The sequence below is a fragment of the Scomber scombrus genome, chromosome 24 (genome assembly GCF_963691925.1).
Source record: "Scomber scombrus chromosome 24, fScoSco1.1, whole genome shotgun sequence".
In the NCBI taxonomy this organism is placed as follows: Eukaryota; Metazoa; Chordata; class Actinopteri; order Scombriformes; family Scombridae; genus Scomber; species Scomber scombrus.
Genome location: NC_084993.1, coordinates 5,644,784 through 5,663,380, shown reverse-complemented (window position 1 = coordinate 5,663,380; position 18,597 = coordinate 5,644,784). Strand labels below are relative to the sequence as shown.

Here is an 18,597-nt window from a genome sequence, read left to right as displayed (position 1 = left end):
TGTCATTCCCAGGTTTTTATTCCAAGTGTTAAACTGGACTTTAGCCACGTTCAGGCTAAATGTGGCTCCCTGAACAAACTCCATCATACAGCAGGCGGGGGAAACGTGAGTGACTTCACAAAAAATAAAAGCATACTCATACACAAAACCTTCTCTTTCCAAGTTGTCTCTCTTTCTAATAAACCAACACATTTATATTTAGGCATGAACCTGTCTGTGAGTTGTAGTTGTGGAGCGTTTTCATATTTATTAACTGTTTTTTGTGCCTCAGAATCAAATATTTTTAATTTTCTTGCAAGAATTGGCACTATTATATTTTTTCCTTATATTTGGCTGAGGCACAACATTCAGTATCTCTGCACAGTGTATGAACTGCTAAAGTAAACACAACTTTACAGCATGCATGGTTGTCAGCGTATCTTTTTAACCATGTTTGTCTTTACACTAATGCATATCACCCATGGACAATAAAGTTAAATTGAAGCACCTGCTCCCTGTAGTGTTAGGTAGTGCTTGTTTTCTGTGTCTGTTTGATCTCTGTGATTTTAGTGCTTGCTTTCAAGTTAACCTCTCTGCAGTGGACTGACATCAGCACCCTGTGTCTCCTGTGTCGACGAACTATGATTTGAATTAACCTGCCTTCATCCAGGATCATGTCACGTCGTCTCATGGCTGATTTATTCAGTTTTTGTGAAGATCGGATATCATACACAAGATGTTTGTAAAGCATACAGCTTACAACACTTGACTTTTCCTAGTAAACATAGGTTGATATGTGTTTTCCACTGTTCTACACAGGTCCAAATCCAGACCAAGAAGATAGACTTGAGCCACGTCACCGCCAAATGTGGCTCCTTTTCCAACGTCCACTACAGACCAGGTACTGTACATTTATTATCTTGGCTTTAACAAAGGAAAGATGGATGATTATATACAGCATTATGTTGTTTTTTGTTAATTTAATTATATCATGATAGGGATTAGTATAGGAAAATATCATTATTAATATCATGATAATAATTTCAGCCCTATATGATACTACATATACAGAGTCAATAAACAGAACCATAGTACTGTTTTTTTGTGCACTGCAGTGTGCAGCCTGAGCTGGTCTTCCCTGAGCTTTGTTTAGGAGAAGTGATGCATGTATGGCCTGCAGGCAAGTGATGCCTGTGGGTTTGATGCTTTTCTTCTCCTCCTTGCTTCCCTGTTCCCAGGGGGAGGTCATGTGCGTATTGAGAATACGAAGCTGGACTTTAAAGACAAGGCCCTTGCCAAGGTTGGCTCCCTGGATAATGCCAGCCACACTCCCGGAGGGGGGAACATTATGGTAAAAGAAGCACATACATTATTTGCACACAAAAACAAGTATAGGAAATTATCCCGAGTTAAACTCTCTTTACTCACCTACCAGATCGAGAGCCACAAGCTGTCCTTCCGTGAAACAGCCAAAGCTCGGGTGGACCATGGCGCGGAAATTGTCGTCACCCACTCCCCCGGGATCGAGACGGGAGGCACTTCACCTCGCCTTTCTTCCGCCGGCAGCATCAACATCCTGGAGTCACCCCAGCTCTCCACACTGGCCCAGGATGTCACCGCTGCCCTGGCCAAGCAAGGCTTATAAGCTGCCTGCCTCCACTTCGGATAATCTCAAAAATCCACACCATTTCTCCTTTACCCATCAGTCTTATTTACTCATAAGCATCCAGTGTTCTCCCATGGTCCTTCACTGCAACATGACCCCCACCCACACACACTCTCACTCAAACCCACAGGTTCCACAGTTGTAGTTGATTGACTGTCTCGTCTGTCAATAACCCTTTCAGCCCTTCCGCAGGGATCTTAAAAACTGAAATCTAAGATTATTCTTCATTCACTCCCTTAAAAGGGCTAGAGCCCGCTCACAACTTGTTTTTCATTCTTTTTTTTTTTGATCACTCAACTACAGACTTTTTTGTTCTAGATAGGCTGAGTGCAAAGGTTTGAGTGGATGTGTTTGTCTTAGAAGGCGTTGTCGGTTTTATGATTGTACAGTGAATTTTTTAGCATGAAAAGCATCACCACATTCAACTAATTTGGGGGATAAACGTCATGCATTATGTCCATTCAGAAACTTGAACGGTACCGAATGCAAGATTTAGCTACTAGATACTAGGCTCTTGTCTTAAAGATACAACTATGTGAGAGAGTTCAGAAACATGGTGTGTAACTGCACCTGCGAGAGAATGGCTGATGGGCATGTCTGCTAAAATGTGACATTTTAAGTCATGAAATTTTGTTTGCTTGTTGGCTGGTTTCATGAGTTCCTGATACGTGCTGAATTGTTGGACAAATTGTGTTCTCTTGTTTTATTTTCTTTTTATATATATATATATATATGTCACTGTAGTGGAAGTTGTTGCAGTTTTTTTGTACGTTCCCTGTGGCTGCACTGGCTTATTAGCACTTAAATGTGGATAACCATTGCAGTTCTGTCGCTAAAATGCTAGCTCTCCAATAGATCTCTTCTTTTTTTTTTTTCTTTCTCTGCAAACCAATGGGCTGCTCTTTTTTTTTGGTTCGGTTTTATGTTAGCTCTGTGGTTTTATTAGGCTGCAACAACGCTGTTATGCTGGCATGGCAAATAAATAATAAATAAATTAGATCTATTTGGAGCAATCTTAAACTTTCAGTGTAAATGGCCAGGGTGCACCCTAGTGTCCGTACTGTGAGGTCACATCCCTCACACCCCTTTGACCTTTCCCCCGTCTGCAGAAACTGGGTCACACAACAGCTTTGAAAGGGCAAAAAGCCCCACAGTTTGTTATAAAAGTGGAAAGTCTGAAGCTTTATACTGTATGAAAACATTCCATTTGTAAGAGCAGCTACCCGACCTTATTGTGCGATTGAACCTACGTGGCTGTTTTGACTGTGTTACTTTACAGGCGACGTAGAAGATGAAGAATGGGTATTTAAAAAACAAACCCTCAACTTGCAGCTGTTAGAATTCATTTTTGAAAAAATGCATAAAAAAAATAAAACTAGCATATTGTCTGCTCACCATTGTGAAACTTCTCTGCCCCCCCCTCCCCAAGTCCTCCTCCCCTGATGTCAGCTACCCCCTCCAGTGTTTTTCTGTGCTCCCCCTTTCCTAACCTCCTCCCCCCAGCCCCACTTTGCCTGTGTAAGTGTATTTAAAAGACCATGTAGATGTGTGCACACTTTCCAATGTTTGAGACGTACTGATGACAAATGCTCCTACAGGATGATGACGACAGAAATAAAGAAAATAAAAAGTGCTTTGCTGTAGTCTCTTGAATTAATTCTAATAATAACGACTGATTTATTTCCAGGATGCTTTAAAAAAAAAAAAAGAAGCAGTATAAAGAAACAATAATGCCAAGGTGTGTTTGTTTATGTCTCTTTAGAGATGTGAAAAAACATGTTTGTGTACAAATGTTTTGAGGATACCACAAGTTATTATTCATAATTTATGAAACAAGCAGCAGCATTACCACACTAGTAGTAGTCTACATAATAGGCCTATAGTGTATGTCTGATGGGGAATGCTAACATGTTTTGAATTTATAGTTATTTATCTTTTCTGTTGCATTCACTTAGTGGAAACTGATGAGCCTGTGTGTTTTTTTGTGTGTAATTGTTTAGTCTATGGGAAAATGTTATTCATAGTTTTTCAGAGGCCACACTGATGTCTTCAGTTTCTTTGTTTTGTCTGAGTAACAGCCTAAAATGGTAAGATATTCAATTAACAGTCATACCTCAAACCACAGAATAACCAGTGCTGCCCTAGTGGCTATTTTCTACATATAAAGTTTGAAATGTGTGGACATTGTCATCTATCCATATACTGAGGTATTAATATTCTTAAACTCTCGCAATTATGGATGCAATAGTGGCAATATGAAAGTTGTTGCTACTATTACCTCTAGCTCTAGGTAATGGCATAAACTTATTAACAAGTTATATGTGCATTCAGTACAAGTTTAAGATCATTAAGTGCAGCTTGGAGAATGCAGAAGGAATATAGCAGGTTCTCCACAGCTAGCTGAGCAGAGTCTGCAATACAATACAATATTGTATCATCCGTGTGCATGGTAATTAGTTAAATATGAAAAGATATTAATATACATTTTAAAAAGAAGTGGACCCAGAATAGAGCCTTAAATATTGGCTTCACTGACTGCTGCTGATTAGACAGGCAATTTAGGAACCCTGCACAGACATTTGAACCAACATTATTTTTAAAAAAAGAGTTTTTTCTCATCCAAATATAATGTAATGCAATAAGTTAAACCACCCTGTAATGATGTAGTTTATTTGCTTTGAGCAGTTGGAAACTTGAAGCCTATAGTTCACATAAACTGAAGATTCACTTTTCAATAAAGTTGGAGACATCTTGAGCCCAGCAGTGACACTCCTAAAAATACCAATATTTGTGTATTCATAGATTGGAGAATGGGAGAATGATTAGATGTCATTAAGCTTTTTGTGGAAAAACCATATCAGAAACACATTATTGTAATTTAGATGCCTTAATACATGTCAGGAGGGAATCTTTAATATGTTGACAGGGGCTATTCTTCACTTTTACTTCTAATACTACATATTTGTCGTGTGTTTTGCTGTTCGTACTTGAAAATATGGTCTAAACACATAAAATCCAAATCTTTTTAGAGCCCACAACGTTGTCCACCTGGGTTATTATTAAACAACCTGTTGATATTCAAATGTGGTATTATCCTTCCTGTGAATGCACTATTGAGGAGGCGAGCCAGCGTGTGTTTGCCATCATCAATTTGTGTTTATGTACGTTCAAGTCATATGAAGTGTTTCTGTGCCATTTGCTGTGCTGGTGCACAAAGCAGAGGAAAACATCTGTCCCAGCTGCATACTGCGTCTTAAAGCTCCGCCGCCGATAAATTAGCACGCCGATCAACTGTCGCTGTCCGGTGAGGGAGGTGCTGAAATCAGAGCGCGCTCTCTCCTTCTCAGTCTCCCCCACCCACCACCCCCCTGCTCTCTCCCCTTCTCTCTCTCTCTCTCTGTCTCTCTCTCTCTCTCTCTCTCTCTCTCTCTCTCTCTCTCTCTCTCTCTCTCTCTCTCTCTCTCTCTCTCTCTCTCTCCCGCTCCTTCGCTCTCTATTGCCGCCGATCGACCGACACTTGCAGCCATTTTACGCAGGACGAACCTAATCATGTCGTGAGGGGAAGGTCTCTGGTCACCTGGGCAGAGCCAGCAGCTGCCGAGCGTCCCGGTGGTCGCACACAGGCAGGCAGGCAGGTCCGGCCAAAATGGTGAAGAGGAAAAGCCTGGACGAGAACGAGCCGGAGTGCGGGAAAGGAATACCGTTCCCCATTCAGACCTTCCTATGGAGGCAAACCAGGTTAGTGTGTGTTTCAGTGTAAATTGATAACAGGTGTTTATCATTACCGAAAATAAACAGGATCAAGGGTTTGACAGCAGTGGTGACAAAAGTCGCTGCCTGTCACATGAAAATTGTCACCCGAATTTTTATTCTAACCGGCATCAAAATAGATGTATTGCCTTCTTTCAATTCAACCGGTGAATGGGTAACCGTGTCATTTCACCGGCTTCAGTGAATGTATTAAATGGAGGGAGGTGGGCTTGCATGTCTGTGTAACTGTGGTGTGAATGGAGACGGATGCAGATTGTATGATGTCACACCTGTAAAAGCAAATTTGCGTTAAAAGTGAGCCAAAGAAAATGTATTGTTTGTGGCATTAGAGATGAAATTTCCATAAATATAGTGTAACCCACTTTCGTGTTTTTTTTAATCTCATATGAGCATGTTTTTTTGTATTTTCAGCGCATTTTTGCGTCCAAAGTTGGGAAAACAGTATGAAGCATCTTGTGTGGTAAGTCATTTTGATAATGCATGTCCATGATGAGGGGAAATAATCGCTCCAATCCCAGTAATCTGTTTTTACCTTAATGCACCTGCAAATCAAGTGTTCTCTTCAGTTTGCATTTAGCAAATTAGTTTTCCCCCTTTGCTTCCTCCTATTACCCAGGAGCCAGACCTTTGGCAATCCATATCCATAATGACGCTTCTCCAGATCCCTTTGGATCTAAACAGAGCTGCTACTGTCTCTCCCACAGGCACTGCCTTGCTTGGGGCCATGGGAGACATTTAGATAGTCAAAGAAAGAAGCTTTAGTTCCTGGCTGATGTCTCTTTTCTCCTTCTCTCTGGCTGTCTCCCCAGTCCTTTGAGCGGGTGCTGGTGGAGAATAAGCTCCACGGGTTGTCGCCGGCCCTGTCAGAGGCCATCCAGAGTATCTCCCGCTGGGAACTCGTCCAGGCAGCTCTGCCTCATGTACTCCACTGCACCTCCATCCTGCTGTCTAACAGGAACAAGCTGGGTGAGGACACGCAGGACAGACATTACCAGCGCTTCAGGCATTGAGTTGACAGCCTTATCCAGGATATCCTAATTCAACAAAGCACCAAACTGATGTTCTTTCAGTTACAGCAACAGTCTGACTCTGAATTATGGGAAGCAAAGAACAAAATAATTAACATGTTTATTTAAATGAAATCACTTTTTCTGGATCATGTTAGAACTTAAATGCACAGAAAGGCAATTGAAGCACTGACTATTTATTTTACTCTAACATAAATATAAGATTAATTAAACAATGTATTAACCAAAACTGTTATTTGTCTGTATAATTGTGACAATAGATACTTAAAAGCACAGATAATATAAAAAATAACATCATAGTAAGGATTGTATTCTTTGAAATGTCTACAAAATGGGACAACCAAATACATGATTCAATTTGAGATTTGAAAAACATCGATCAACATTTTACACCATTTTCAGACAATTTATAGACCAATTAATTGGGAAAACGATCCATAGATTAATTAATATGCTTAGTTGAGGCCGTTTATAATTCCAGTGATTAACAGGAGCCATCCACAAAAACACTAAAGCTTCAGGCTGCCTCTCGAGCCAGTTCATCACTTCACTTAGCTGCTGTCAACATTAACCCCTGACCTTTGACCTCTGACAGGCCACCAGGACAAGCTGGGCGTGGCCGAGACAAAGCTGCTCCACACCCTGCACTGGATGCTGCTGGATGCCGCCCAGGAGTGCAACCACGAGCCCAGCCTGGGCCACGGCTGGTCCGCCGGCAGCAGCAGCAGCGCCTTCCTCCAGCCTGTCGGGAACCAGGGTTCTTCACCGGGGGCTCCTGGCTCCTGCTCTGGCTCGGCCTTAGGAGGATCGGGGCCCCAACACAGCGGTTCCCTGCTGGAGGAGGATGAGCACACTCGTAACAAGCTGTTCCACAAGAGTATGGCCACGGTGGAGCTGTTTGTGTTCCTGTTCGCACCGCTTATTCACCGGATAAAGGTTTATTAAAACAAAAAATTACAATGCAATTAATTGTTACTGTGCAGTTTCAGTCTTTCTAGAACTATTAATATCTATATATATAGATTATTAAAACCCTCCATCACATACACCCTCAGGGTCACCATACGCTTGGATTGATCTGTGTGTACAACAGATAAAAGGGTCAGGTTCCAGCACTCTTGGCATTGTTCTGTTTCCCAACTGAGGAATTTATTACTATATCTTGTAGATAATCATATTACAATAGCATTGTATTATCTTTGCATTTGAAGTCATAAAAGTTGATTGGTGACCCTTTTATGTTGTTTCCTGCTGCTTCGATTAGATGATAATTACATGGTTGAGGATGCAGCATTTCATCTTTATACAACTAATGTGCGCTAATGCTTCCTTCTGTAAATTTCAATTATTTATCTTTTTCTGTAGGAGTCAGATTTGACCTTCCGATTAGCCAGTGGTCTGGTAATATGGCAACCAATGTGGGAGCACCGCCAGCCTGACATCCCTGCCTTTACTGCGCTCATCAAACCTGTCAGAAACATTGTTACAGGTGAACAAGAAATCCTCATTTACAGTTAATTGCATCCTTTTAAGAATCAGTCTCGTTGTTCATACTGAAGCTAATCTGCTACGCCTTTCTGCAACAGCTAAGAGGAACTCCCCAGTGAATAACCAGTGCAGCCCCTGTGGATCAGGCAACCCAGGTCCCGTGGTGAGTGAGCGTTTTTTAGCTCATATCTTGTCAGAATTTGCTTCAGAGGATCCCATGATGATTGAAAATGTTCAGGCAAGAGTCTGAGGCTTCTTCTCCTCCCCCTTATCAGCACCCCCCATCCCCCAGGGACTGGCTGCTAATATTCATTAGCACCAGCCATCCAGGACCATTAGTTTGGTTGGCCAGGGTCACTACAGAGACCTCACTCCAACCTTCAGATCCTTTAATTATCCGGAACTGCCTGTCTTCCTTTTTTTTGCCTGTTTATCTACTCATCTATCTGTCCATCTGCCTCCCACAGGGCTTCCAGGTGGTTTGTGAAGCCACCCAATCAGATTCCTCCTCCCCCTCAGCTGGAGAGCAGAGTTGTCGTCGTGGTAACTCGGTCGAGAAAGGTGGCCCTTCCCAGCAACCCCCTCCAGTCAAAGGCCCTTCCAAGAAAAAGTGAGCGCTTTCAATCAAATTACTAGAAGCAGGGAGATTGTGAGCATTAGGTCATGCAAGCATCATTGATTTTTTTTGGAGTTATGTAGAAGAGTCATGTCCATGCATGCCTGCTGTTAAGAAGGAGGTGGAGGTGTCATAAATAGTGTGAATGCAAATTGCAATTGCTGCTCCAACTTTGAAGTGTGAACATAATAAGCTAAACAAGGACACTTTTCATCCACCATCTTTCCTTTAATCCACTTCTACTGCACATTTCTTGGTCTGGTGTCAGACTTTCTAACATAACAGAATATTCTCCACAGTCTAATCATAGACAAACATTATGTTGTCTCAAAAGCAAAACTGCCTGTCGGTCATAGGCCATTCTGTCACTCTGTCAGCTTAGAAACGTTGGTGTTGGAGACCCATAGAAATTCCCTTATGAATCAAGTCTGGAAGAAGTCAAGAAGCATGAAATCAAAAATTTGTCCTTGAAAGCTTTGCCAGCTGTACAGCACATGGCTGTATATAGACACTCTTATATTTATGGCAAGGAAAAACACGAGAGACAGTTTTTTCAAGTTGGATAGACATGTACATAACAGGCGGAAAAAAGCAACTAAGAATGCAGCATAACAGAATTTCAAAACAGCAGAAAATATAAGAAACTAGCTAAATATGACAGAGTGTAATCATCAGTCAAGACTGCAGTTTGCCCTTGCGTTACTTTCCTGATGCATGAGTAACTTCATTATTACATAGTTGCTCTTAAAGGCCTGAAAACCATTTTTCAGTTTATCAGTTTCCTGAAGCTAAAGGCATTATATATGAGCACATAATTCTCTGCTAAAATAGAGCTGTTTTTAGTAAATGACACTTGACAGTTCCTCTCACTGGTTTTAAGTGGGCCGGGTGCAGTTGGGAAAAGCTGGCTTAAGCAACATTTGAATATAAATGGGGTTGTTTGCTTATGTTACTCGGCCACTGGTAATTGACTGGTGCTAATTTAGTAATTCATATTTAATGTTATAGAGAAATATTTAATTTAAAACCAAGTCTTGTGGGCTTTAAACCCATAAAACCTTTGCAGTTTGGTAGCTGTTTCTCTGAGCTGCTGCCATTTGCATGGAATAGGACCATGGCTTGTTTTTTTCAGACACAATACAGTCACGAGATGCCACTTCAGGTTAAATGTCATGTCACGTCTCACCAAACAAATCAGTAAAATCGCCACGCCATTTACATGATCAGCTGCACCAAAAATGTGTTGTGTCAGTGTATCGTATCACCATTACATGTCTCATGCAACATGAATGGGTGTTGTTTTTCATATTAAATTATAAATGCAGATTCATTATGTTTAATATATGATTTTATTTGCAAAGCTGTGACAAAAGCTTTCATAATGAATCAATTGTGTGAGCTATACCAAAGACGCCAGCTGTGGGTTGAAGCAGTACAGAAGTGCAGTGATTTATATGTGACCCGTGCTGACACAGAGCTGGTGCCATCATCTCGTTCGTGGCTAAACATTTAGCCCTGCGGCACCGTCTGTCGAATGCACTGCACAGCACAGCTCGCTCCACTAGCTCATGAGAGCTAGCGTATAGGAATAGCTCCTCCTTCCCCTGTGTAATGTGTCGCTCTAAGCAGTCTCAGTCAGCATAGACACACACACACACACACACACACACACACACACACACACACGCATACATTCACAGCCTTGTCTTTCGTGAGTATTAGCAGACCCATCTGACGTTTGCACACATAACCAGGGTAATTATGCAGAAGTAATGTGCTACATGTCTAATGCTGGCAGTGTCCCTGGCCTGGCATGACATGGTCTGGCTTGATTTGGTCTGCCCACGGCAAGTCTGGCATTGTTTGGCCTTCACTGCTAGACTTGGGCTCAATCTATGCTCACTTTGGCACCGACAAAAATGGTTTGACCAGCTCGGTTGGCAGCTAATGGTAGCTGACTTTATGCACAGTCTGATCTTGTTAACAAAAGTTTTAGTTATCCAAATAGAAATATAGGAAGAAAAAAAAAGTGACATTAAATAGGTGTGAATAAATAAATATGTCAAAACATTTGCATCCTGTGTGGGTGTTTTGATGTTTTTAACTTCATCTCGGCTGGTCCATCATCATCCTGATTCACCAAACCAGTGGGCTGAGAATATAAGAGTGATGTGGGGGGAAGGCGTAGAGATGTTGATGAGCTATCCATTGCTCATCTCAGCTGACAACTAAACAAGTCACTCCAATGCTTCTGCCTTTGATCCCTTTGACAGCCAGCGACTGACTGAGAATCAAAATAAGCCCCAATCCCCCCCTCCCTCCCCCAAGCTAGTTATATCCTCATGCACTCCAAACTCAAACACAAGGGTTTTTTGAGCAGTCACATGGCAATGCAGGAAGGGAGAGATTTATCCCTATTGTTTCTCTGCATGCACTCAGCTAAGACAGATTAATTGCTTTCTTGATGTGTCGATGGTGGGAATTTTAAGCCGTTGCGTGCAACTGGTGCAATGCAAGATAGGATGGGAGCAGGGCTGAGGAGAGAAGTGCTTTGAATGAAAATTAGACATACAGCAAGGAGAGTTTTGACATTTGAGAGGATTTGTGTGTAAGAGTGGATTCAACCAACCAAGATACTCAAATTCTAATTCAAATGTGCATCTTATGTCTTAATTTTTCCCTGTCAGAGTTAACATTACTATATTCTGCCTCACACACCTCTGTGTCGTACAGCACCAATAAAATAATTTCCGCCATCGGGTTCTGTGATTGATGCAGTTTAATCATCCCGTGGCGCGGCATCACACATAACTCAAAGCACTGCTGATGCTGAGACAGTTTCCATGGCAACCGCTGGCTGCTGCATCTCTCCTACCGCATGGAGTCAGGGGCTGGGCCACTGCCTCTCCGAGGGCCTGGGGTGGCTGTCGTCACTCGGGTCTCCGTGGCAACCTGACACAACAGCAGTAGGCAGAGCGCGTGCGTGTGTGTGTCGGCTAGACAGTGAAATATGATACAGCCTCACTCTGCTGTCCGCTCTCAAAGTGATTCATGTAGATATCGACCATCTCTTCCTGCTCCATTTATTACAACGGCCAAGATTAAATGTCTTCCTCTCTCTGTCTCTCTCTTTCGCTCTCTCTTTCTCTTTCAGGGTATCAATATATTTCTCCTCAGTGTGCGGTGCTCTATACGCTCTGCAGCTCACCAACCACTGACCTTCATTCCAGCTTATTTATAGTGGACTCACGTAGGCTTAGGCTCCCTCTCTCCCTGCTGTTCTCTCAATGATGCTGGAGGGGGAATCTGCCCTTGTTTACCATCCTCCTTTGATGCAATATTAATGAAGCAATGTGGCAAGTGTTGATGATAGGCTAATACAACAGGAGAGGCTGTGATATAGTGTCATTGTCATGTTAATAGAAAGTTGTGTCACAGGACTGGAAAGGCTTAAAATGTTCCAATTAGTGTTGCATTTTGTCACAATTTCCTATCTAAGTATTGATCAAGCAGTTGGCAGATTTCTAAGATGTCCCTTTTACTTCTTTTCTTTACCTCTTACTTGCATCTTTTCACTGATTTTAATCAATCTGTCTTCTCCCTCCTTCCACAATTTTTACATGCTGGTTTCTGATTTCAGCCCCTTTCATCCTTGATTTTTAAACCCTTTCTGCTTTAACTGTTTCTTCAGTTTTTTCCCTTTAATTCCCTAACATAAATATTTCACTTCCTGCACAGATTTAGCATTGCACTTATATAACATTACAGGATTAGTGATGGACAGTATAAAATAGTTCTAAAATTGCAGCATCTCTTTTACTCCATGTACTCTCCTTCCTTGTTAAAAAACTGGAACCTACATTCTCCATAATGCAACTTGACTGCTGACATTATGGTCGCAGATTCAGGTTTTTTGTGTTTGGTACATGGTACAACAGGTTTACCCAATCTGAAGTTGTTTGGGAGAATTTCAACAAAGCTTTTTAAAAGATACATAAACAGTGGTGTGCAGTAAGGGGCAGCAGGGCTAGCACTGCCCTGTCAAAAATGTATTTTTTCCAGTTTTTTCCATAATTAAAAGGTCATTCTGAAATGTATCTGGAGTCAATTACTTGTTCAGTATGCAACGTTATCCAGAAAACGAATCGTTATATTTTGTGGAGCTCAAATCTCCTATGTCCTATAAACGCATCACAGCTCCTTTCCTTTGCTGGGGCCAGCAGTAGTTGCATTGCTAGCCCTCTGATCGAGCTGGACGCTGCTATTGGATGTGTAACGTTGAGTGACCGTATAATCAGCCAATCAAATTTTGATGTGTTATGGACAGAACGCCCTAAGTCCAGCAGAGTTTCTAGTGCTGGTCTGGGCATCGTCATTCAAATGAGCTTGGCTGATTGGCCCACGGGCAGGTGCGTGATGACGCACTGTCTGTTATTCTGGAAAGATGATGGCGGTTGATTTAACAGCAAGATCGGTAGATAAAGATATGATTGCGGACCTGTTTCGGGTGCCTTTTTCATCATGAAGGATCGCAGAATGGATTTAATCTTCAAGTCATCGGTGAGTGCTAGGTTTTTTTTTTTGTTTTTTTTTTTAACTTTCTCTGGACCAGATTGGCGCTGCTGTTGGGCTAATATCTCTCTCTCTCTCTCTCTCTCTCTCTCTCTCTCTTTGTGAAGGAAATTTAGAACCGTTTTTGGAGCATGTTTGTGTCTGTTATAAAAATTGATATTATTTTTGAAGTGATTTAGAAGTTTCCTCTAAGGGTGCAGAGCAGTCGGGCAGTATGTGCTGTTTTTGATGTTGTGTCACATGGTATGTGCATTGTAAAGTGGGCAGTGACGTAAGGGAAGATGATCTGATGGCGATGCTGCACAGTGGTGTTTTGATGCGTTGCAGCTGTTGATCAGCTGTCATTTTGGTGTAGTACTGTTGCATAATAGGGGCCTTACATTGGATTCGCAATGTGTATATATTGTAGGGCATATGTGTGCGGCTGCTCTGTTGGCTGTATCGGCATACAATACTTTCTTTTTGGGAGGGTTGGATTTTGGTGCTGGCCCTGACTGAAACACCACCGCACGCTACTGTAAATAAATATATCTATGTGAATGCACAGAGGAGAGTTCCTGGGTTCAACAATGTCAATGTCAATGGGACATTATCTGCCTTGGTGCTATCTAAAATCTATTGATAATACACAATAAAATAAAATAAAACTCACTTTTCATCCATTATATTAACCAAAACTAATTTGGGATGATTGGAAGTTTCACACTGCAGTTCCCATCATTTTTTGAGTGATGCAAACAGGAAGTGCAGTTTGTTAGTTAGTAGCAGAGTTCTAATAATAAATCTATGGTCAGCTCTGGACTACATCTGAGCCTGTTTAAACCTGTATTTTGGGGGAGGGGAAGGGGGGTGAAATCAGTCAGGTGCTAAACACGCTCCCCACTTTGTTCCAGGACATCAGCTCCTGCCGGCTTGCCAACATCCCTCTCCCAGCGAGCACGCTACGCCACCTACTTTGATGTAGCAGTTCTGCGCTGCCTCCTGCAGCCCCATTGGACAGAGGAGGGTGTTCACTGGGCCTTAATGTACTACCTGCAGCGCCTGAGGCAGATCCTGGAGGAAAGGCCTGAACGCCCCCCGGAGCCCCTGGTCACGCCTCTGCCACGCCCTCGCAGCAGCTCCATGGTGGCTGCCACGCCCTCATTAGTTAATACCCACAAGACCCAGGTAATAGCAAGAGGATAAAGAAGTAGTCGTGTGGATTTCATGAATGAACTGTATAAAGATTAATGCTCTATTGTTATCTATTTATCATTTCAATGGCAAAACAAACTACTGAAACACCTTTTCTTGCACAAGCTGTCATGAAAATGGATTCAAGTAGTTTTTCAGATGTCCATGCTGCACTAACCATCACATCATCTGTATCCTCTGATGTGTATCTGCAGGATATGAGCCTGAAATGCAATGAGGAAGGCAAATCTCTGAGCACGGAGACCTTTGCAAAAGTGTCCTTGACCAATCTTCGTCGACAGGCAGTTCCTGACCTTTCTTCTGACCTGGGCATGAACATCTTCAAGAAGGTCAGACATTTTTTATATAGCCCTTTATCTCATAAGACCGATGTGGTTCTTACTGGGAGGCCTTTTTCTTCTTCTGTTTCAGTTTAAGAACCGGCGTGAAGACCGGGAGAGGAAGGGCTCTATCCCCTACCATCACACAGGAAAGAAGCGTCAGCGCCGTATGGGGGTTCCTTTCCTGCTCCACGATGATCACTTAGACGTCTCGCCCACCCGCAGCACCTTCTCCTTCGGAAGCTTCTCCGGCCTGGGTGACGATCGGCGAACTCTTGACCGCAGTGGTTGGCAGGCCACCATCATGGGTAGGTTGAGTGATCATCATAATGAGAAATAACTGCATGCCTTAAGCCCGCAGTTGGTGAGTCAGAGGATTCTGTCTGGATCTGGTTGTCAATTAGGTCAGTTCATTAACGTCAGTATAGGTGCTGGTATCACTTCTCTCACAGAGAAGTGTGATCAAAATTCACCAGGCACAAAGACGTTCCTTGTTATTATCCCGAGTTACTGACTTTTTAAAGCTGTGAATGAGCTTTCTATGAGTCGGTTGACTTTCACAGTACCGTGTAAATCCAGTTAGCTTGGCTACTGCTTTAAATTTCAAAGGATTATTCTCAAAATGCCAAATATATGCAGGAAAAAGTGCATGAAATAGAATTTATAGCAGCTATCATGCTATGAAAATATAAGTAATTTAATCCTCTGTTTCAGCCTTAACAGCCTGGTCTTTTTCACTCTCATGCTGCTTTAAAATATTCAGCTGGCCTTTATCATCTTATTATAGGTGTGTTTGGCTCTGTACTGTATGTGTGTGTGTTTAAGTCCTGACATCTAAATCTTTTGCGTCACCAGGAAAATTCACACGGAGGGGCAGCACAGACACAGCTGCAGACGCAGACAGCCTGAGCGCCAAACACTCTCATTCCCACCACTCTCTGCTCAGAGACATGCCCGACCACTCCAACAGCCACAGCGATAACACCGTCAAAGAGGGTAAGAAGGACCCGCAGTTGAGAGAAATCTAGTAAAAACTGCAAAAATCATAAAGTCAGCACACAGCAGTGATTAAAACCAAAACCAGGATAATAGAAAATGCTCCGTGCTACTAGAGAAGCTCTGCAGAAGAGCAGAGTGATATCAAACATGCACGTTTTATAAAAAATAAAATTAAATAAAAAATTAAATGACAAACTATAAAATAATCATATTGTCATCTATCAGCTATAATAAAGCGAAGACAGGCACTGCTGGTTCCTCTGAGACCTGCTGAGCAGAGCAAAAATAGGACAGTAATATTGTTGTGACAATGCTAATTTGCATACAAATAATAGTGCTGGCTGTACACTCTGCTCTGCACTGCATCACGTGTGCACTATTAGGTTAAGTGAGAACAGAATATAATTATAGCTGAGAGTTGATTCTGACATGAATTACTCTTCTCTCATATCACGTAGATATAATTGGATAAAAGCTGCCACAAGTCATTTCAGTCTTTACATTATGGCAAAACAGAGCAGATATTTTGATTTAAGAAATTACTGGATACAATTGAATGCATCTGATATTTTTTATTTGAAGATTACGACACTTGGCATTGCATTTAAGGCTTAAAACCTTAAATTAAGTAATTAAAAACCTTGAATATAAAGCTTTCAATTAGTTGTTGTTTTTTAAACATCTAATTCAGTTATTTTAGCTCTAAAAGTTTTACACTTTAGACCCAGTTATGCCCCAAAATTACTTCAACTCCAATGTTATTGCCCTTAAGCTGAAATGTGCCTTGCAGCCAGGTGAAACACAGACTACACCCGAATATATACTGCGTTCCAAATTTAAGTGTCATAAACATTTAATTTTTTGTTAGTCAGTTAAACACATGCATTGGTATTGTGTCTCAGGGCTCTTTGGATCACTGAAATCAATCTCAGAGACCTGTGATAATTAGTTTGCCAGGTGAGCCCAATTAAAGGGAAGCTACTTAAGAAGGACGTTCCACATTATTAAGCAGGCCACTGGTTTCAAGCAATATAGGAAAGGAAAAGGATCTCTCTGCTGCCGAAAAGTGTCAAATAGTGCAATAAAAAGAGAGAAACTCATGGTGTGGCCCCCATCCTCCCCTGACCTAAACCCTTTTGAGAACCTTTGGAGCATCCTCAAGCAAAAGATCTATGAGGGTGGGAGGCAGTTCACATCAAAACAGCAGCTCTGGGAGGCTATTCTGACATCCTGCAAAGAAATTCAAGCAGAAACTCCCCAAAAACTCACAAGTTCAATGGATGCAAGAATTGTGAAGGTGATATCAAAGAAGGGGTCCTGTGTTAACATGTAACTTGGCATGTTAAGATGTTTTTGATTGAAATAGCTTTTGATTTCAGTAAATATGACCTCCTAATGCTGCAAATTCAACAAATTACCATTTTCAGTTCTTTACAACCTATAAAATGTTTTGAAACTCTGCTGGCATAATAATTTGGTGCAGTGCATTTAGATTTTTTAGATTTTTGAAAAACATTCTGTTATCATTGGGAGGTTTGTTCAATAAAATTTGAATTATACTCTAATGGTTGATGACTTGAATATTATACTGACTGAAAAATTTCATTTGCATAATTTGGAACGAGGTGTAAAACATACAATGCTTAATAACTTTAATTTTAATCATGTACATAAGAGTGCCACATAAAACCAGGAGTACATCAAGGTTAATTGATTAATTAAGGGACATATTTGGGGTTGAGAAACTGAGCACAATTAAAGAAAAAGATCTGATTAAGACAATATTACAAAATGATAACATGTCTTCTTCTGCTGCCTACAGTTCGGTCTCAGATCTCCACCATCACCATGGCAGCATTCAACACAACAGTGGCGTCCTTCAACGTGGGGTACGCCGACTTCTTCACCGAGCACATGAAGAAGCTCTGCAACCCAGTGGCCGTACCGGAGATACCCGTGGAGCCGCTGGCCTGCGCCAACCTGCCGCGCAGCCTCACTGACTCCTGCATCAACTACTCCTGTCTGGAGGAAGGGGGGAACATCGAGGGGACCAATAACTTTGTGCTGAAGAATGGCATGTTGGACCTCACCGTAAGTGACTTGATGAACCTAAACTGAATTTGATGGGGGGGGTTTTCTCTCTCAGTCTTGGACCTGAAAACTCAAAAAAAGTACAATCCAATCCAAGGAGCCCAAAAGTGAAAATGATGAATTGTCAAAAAAAGGACTAATTTCGGCATCAATTTCTCACCTTGACTCTTTCCCTCTTGGTTGCCAGGCTGTCCTCCGAGCACTCTACGCTGTCCTCAGCCACGACATCAGCTCCCGAATCTGCGACGTGGCCCTCAACATCATCGACTGCTTGCTACAGCTGGGTGTAGTGCCAGGCATGGGCAAGAAACTGTCCAAGCCCGACAACAAGGAGAACCAGGAGGCACGAGCCAAAGATCCGGCGGGGCAGGGTCTCGGCGGAGGAGCCCAGGGAGGCGGGGCGGTCCCGGGGGCTGGAGCAGGTGGAGGGGGAGATGGAGGCGGAGGTGGAGGAGGAGGGGGAAGTGGTGGAGGAAGTGGGCAAGGGAGCAAGGATGATGTGAAGAATAACAAGGATAATGATAAAAAGGTGCGTTATAAATTTTGAAGACATTTTTATATATATATACATAAAACTTTAACCTGCATGATCACATTTGCATCCTATGCAATGTACAGGAAGAGGGCTCCAGCCTCAGCGCCCACCGATTGGCTCTCACAATGCTGATAAAGATAGTCAAATCTCTGGGCTGCGCCTATGGCTGCGGTGAGGGACACCGCGGGCTGTCAGGAGACCGCCTCAGGATGCAGGTCAGACTCCTCACTCTCTCTCTTTTACCTCGGCTGACCCTCCTCTGTGCATGTTTGCATTTTTCCACTAATTTGCACAGTTTGCAGTGCCTGACATGTATTCATATTCTATTAATTATTAAC

At 42.2% G+C, this 18,597-nt stretch overlaps 2 protein-coding genes across 2 annotated transcripts in view; both read left to right on the top strand.

The window, feature by feature from the left end:
- The window catches only part of LOC134006546 (microtubule-associated protein 2-like), a 35,121-nt gene extending 31,900 nt beyond the window's left edge, over positions 1–3,221 (top strand). The window contains exons 14-17 of the mRNA XM_062445462.1: positions 13–105; positions 799–880; positions 1,218–1,330; positions 1,415–3,221. Coding sequence (XP_062301446.1) covers positions 13–105; positions 799–880; positions 1,218–1,330; positions 1,415–1,624 — 498 coding nt within the window. The 3' untranslated portion in view covers positions 1,625–3,221. The remainder of the gene's footprint in view (positions 1–12; positions 106–798; positions 881–1,217; positions 1,331–1,414) is intronic.
- Positions 3,222–5,291: 2,070 nt separating this feature from the next.
- Positions 5,292–18,597, top strand: part of LOC133976430 (protein unc-80 homolog) — a 41,594-nt gene continuing 28,288 nt past the window's right edge. Inside the window, exons 1-14 of the mRNA XM_062414640.1 lie at positions 5,292–5,383; positions 5,828–5,876; positions 6,226–6,403; positions 7,031–7,380; positions 7,810–7,933; positions 8,031–8,095; positions 8,400–8,542; positions 14,014–14,287; positions 14,509–14,643; positions 14,726–14,942; positions 15,490–15,630; positions 17,456–17,724; positions 17,912–18,253; positions 18,343–18,474. Coding sequence (XP_062270624.1) covers positions 5,292–5,383; positions 5,828–5,876; positions 6,226–6,403; positions 7,031–7,380; positions 7,810–7,933; positions 8,031–8,095; positions 8,400–8,542; positions 14,014–14,287; positions 14,509–14,643; positions 14,726–14,942; positions 15,490–15,630; positions 17,456–17,724; positions 17,912–18,253; positions 18,343–18,474 — 2,511 coding nt within the window. The remainder of the gene's footprint in view (positions 5,384–5,827; positions 5,877–6,225; positions 6,404–7,030; positions 7,381–7,809; positions 7,934–8,030; positions 8,096–8,399; positions 8,543–14,013; positions 14,288–14,508; positions 14,644–14,725; positions 14,943–15,489; positions 15,631–17,455; positions 17,725–17,911; positions 18,254–18,342; positions 18,475–18,597) is intronic.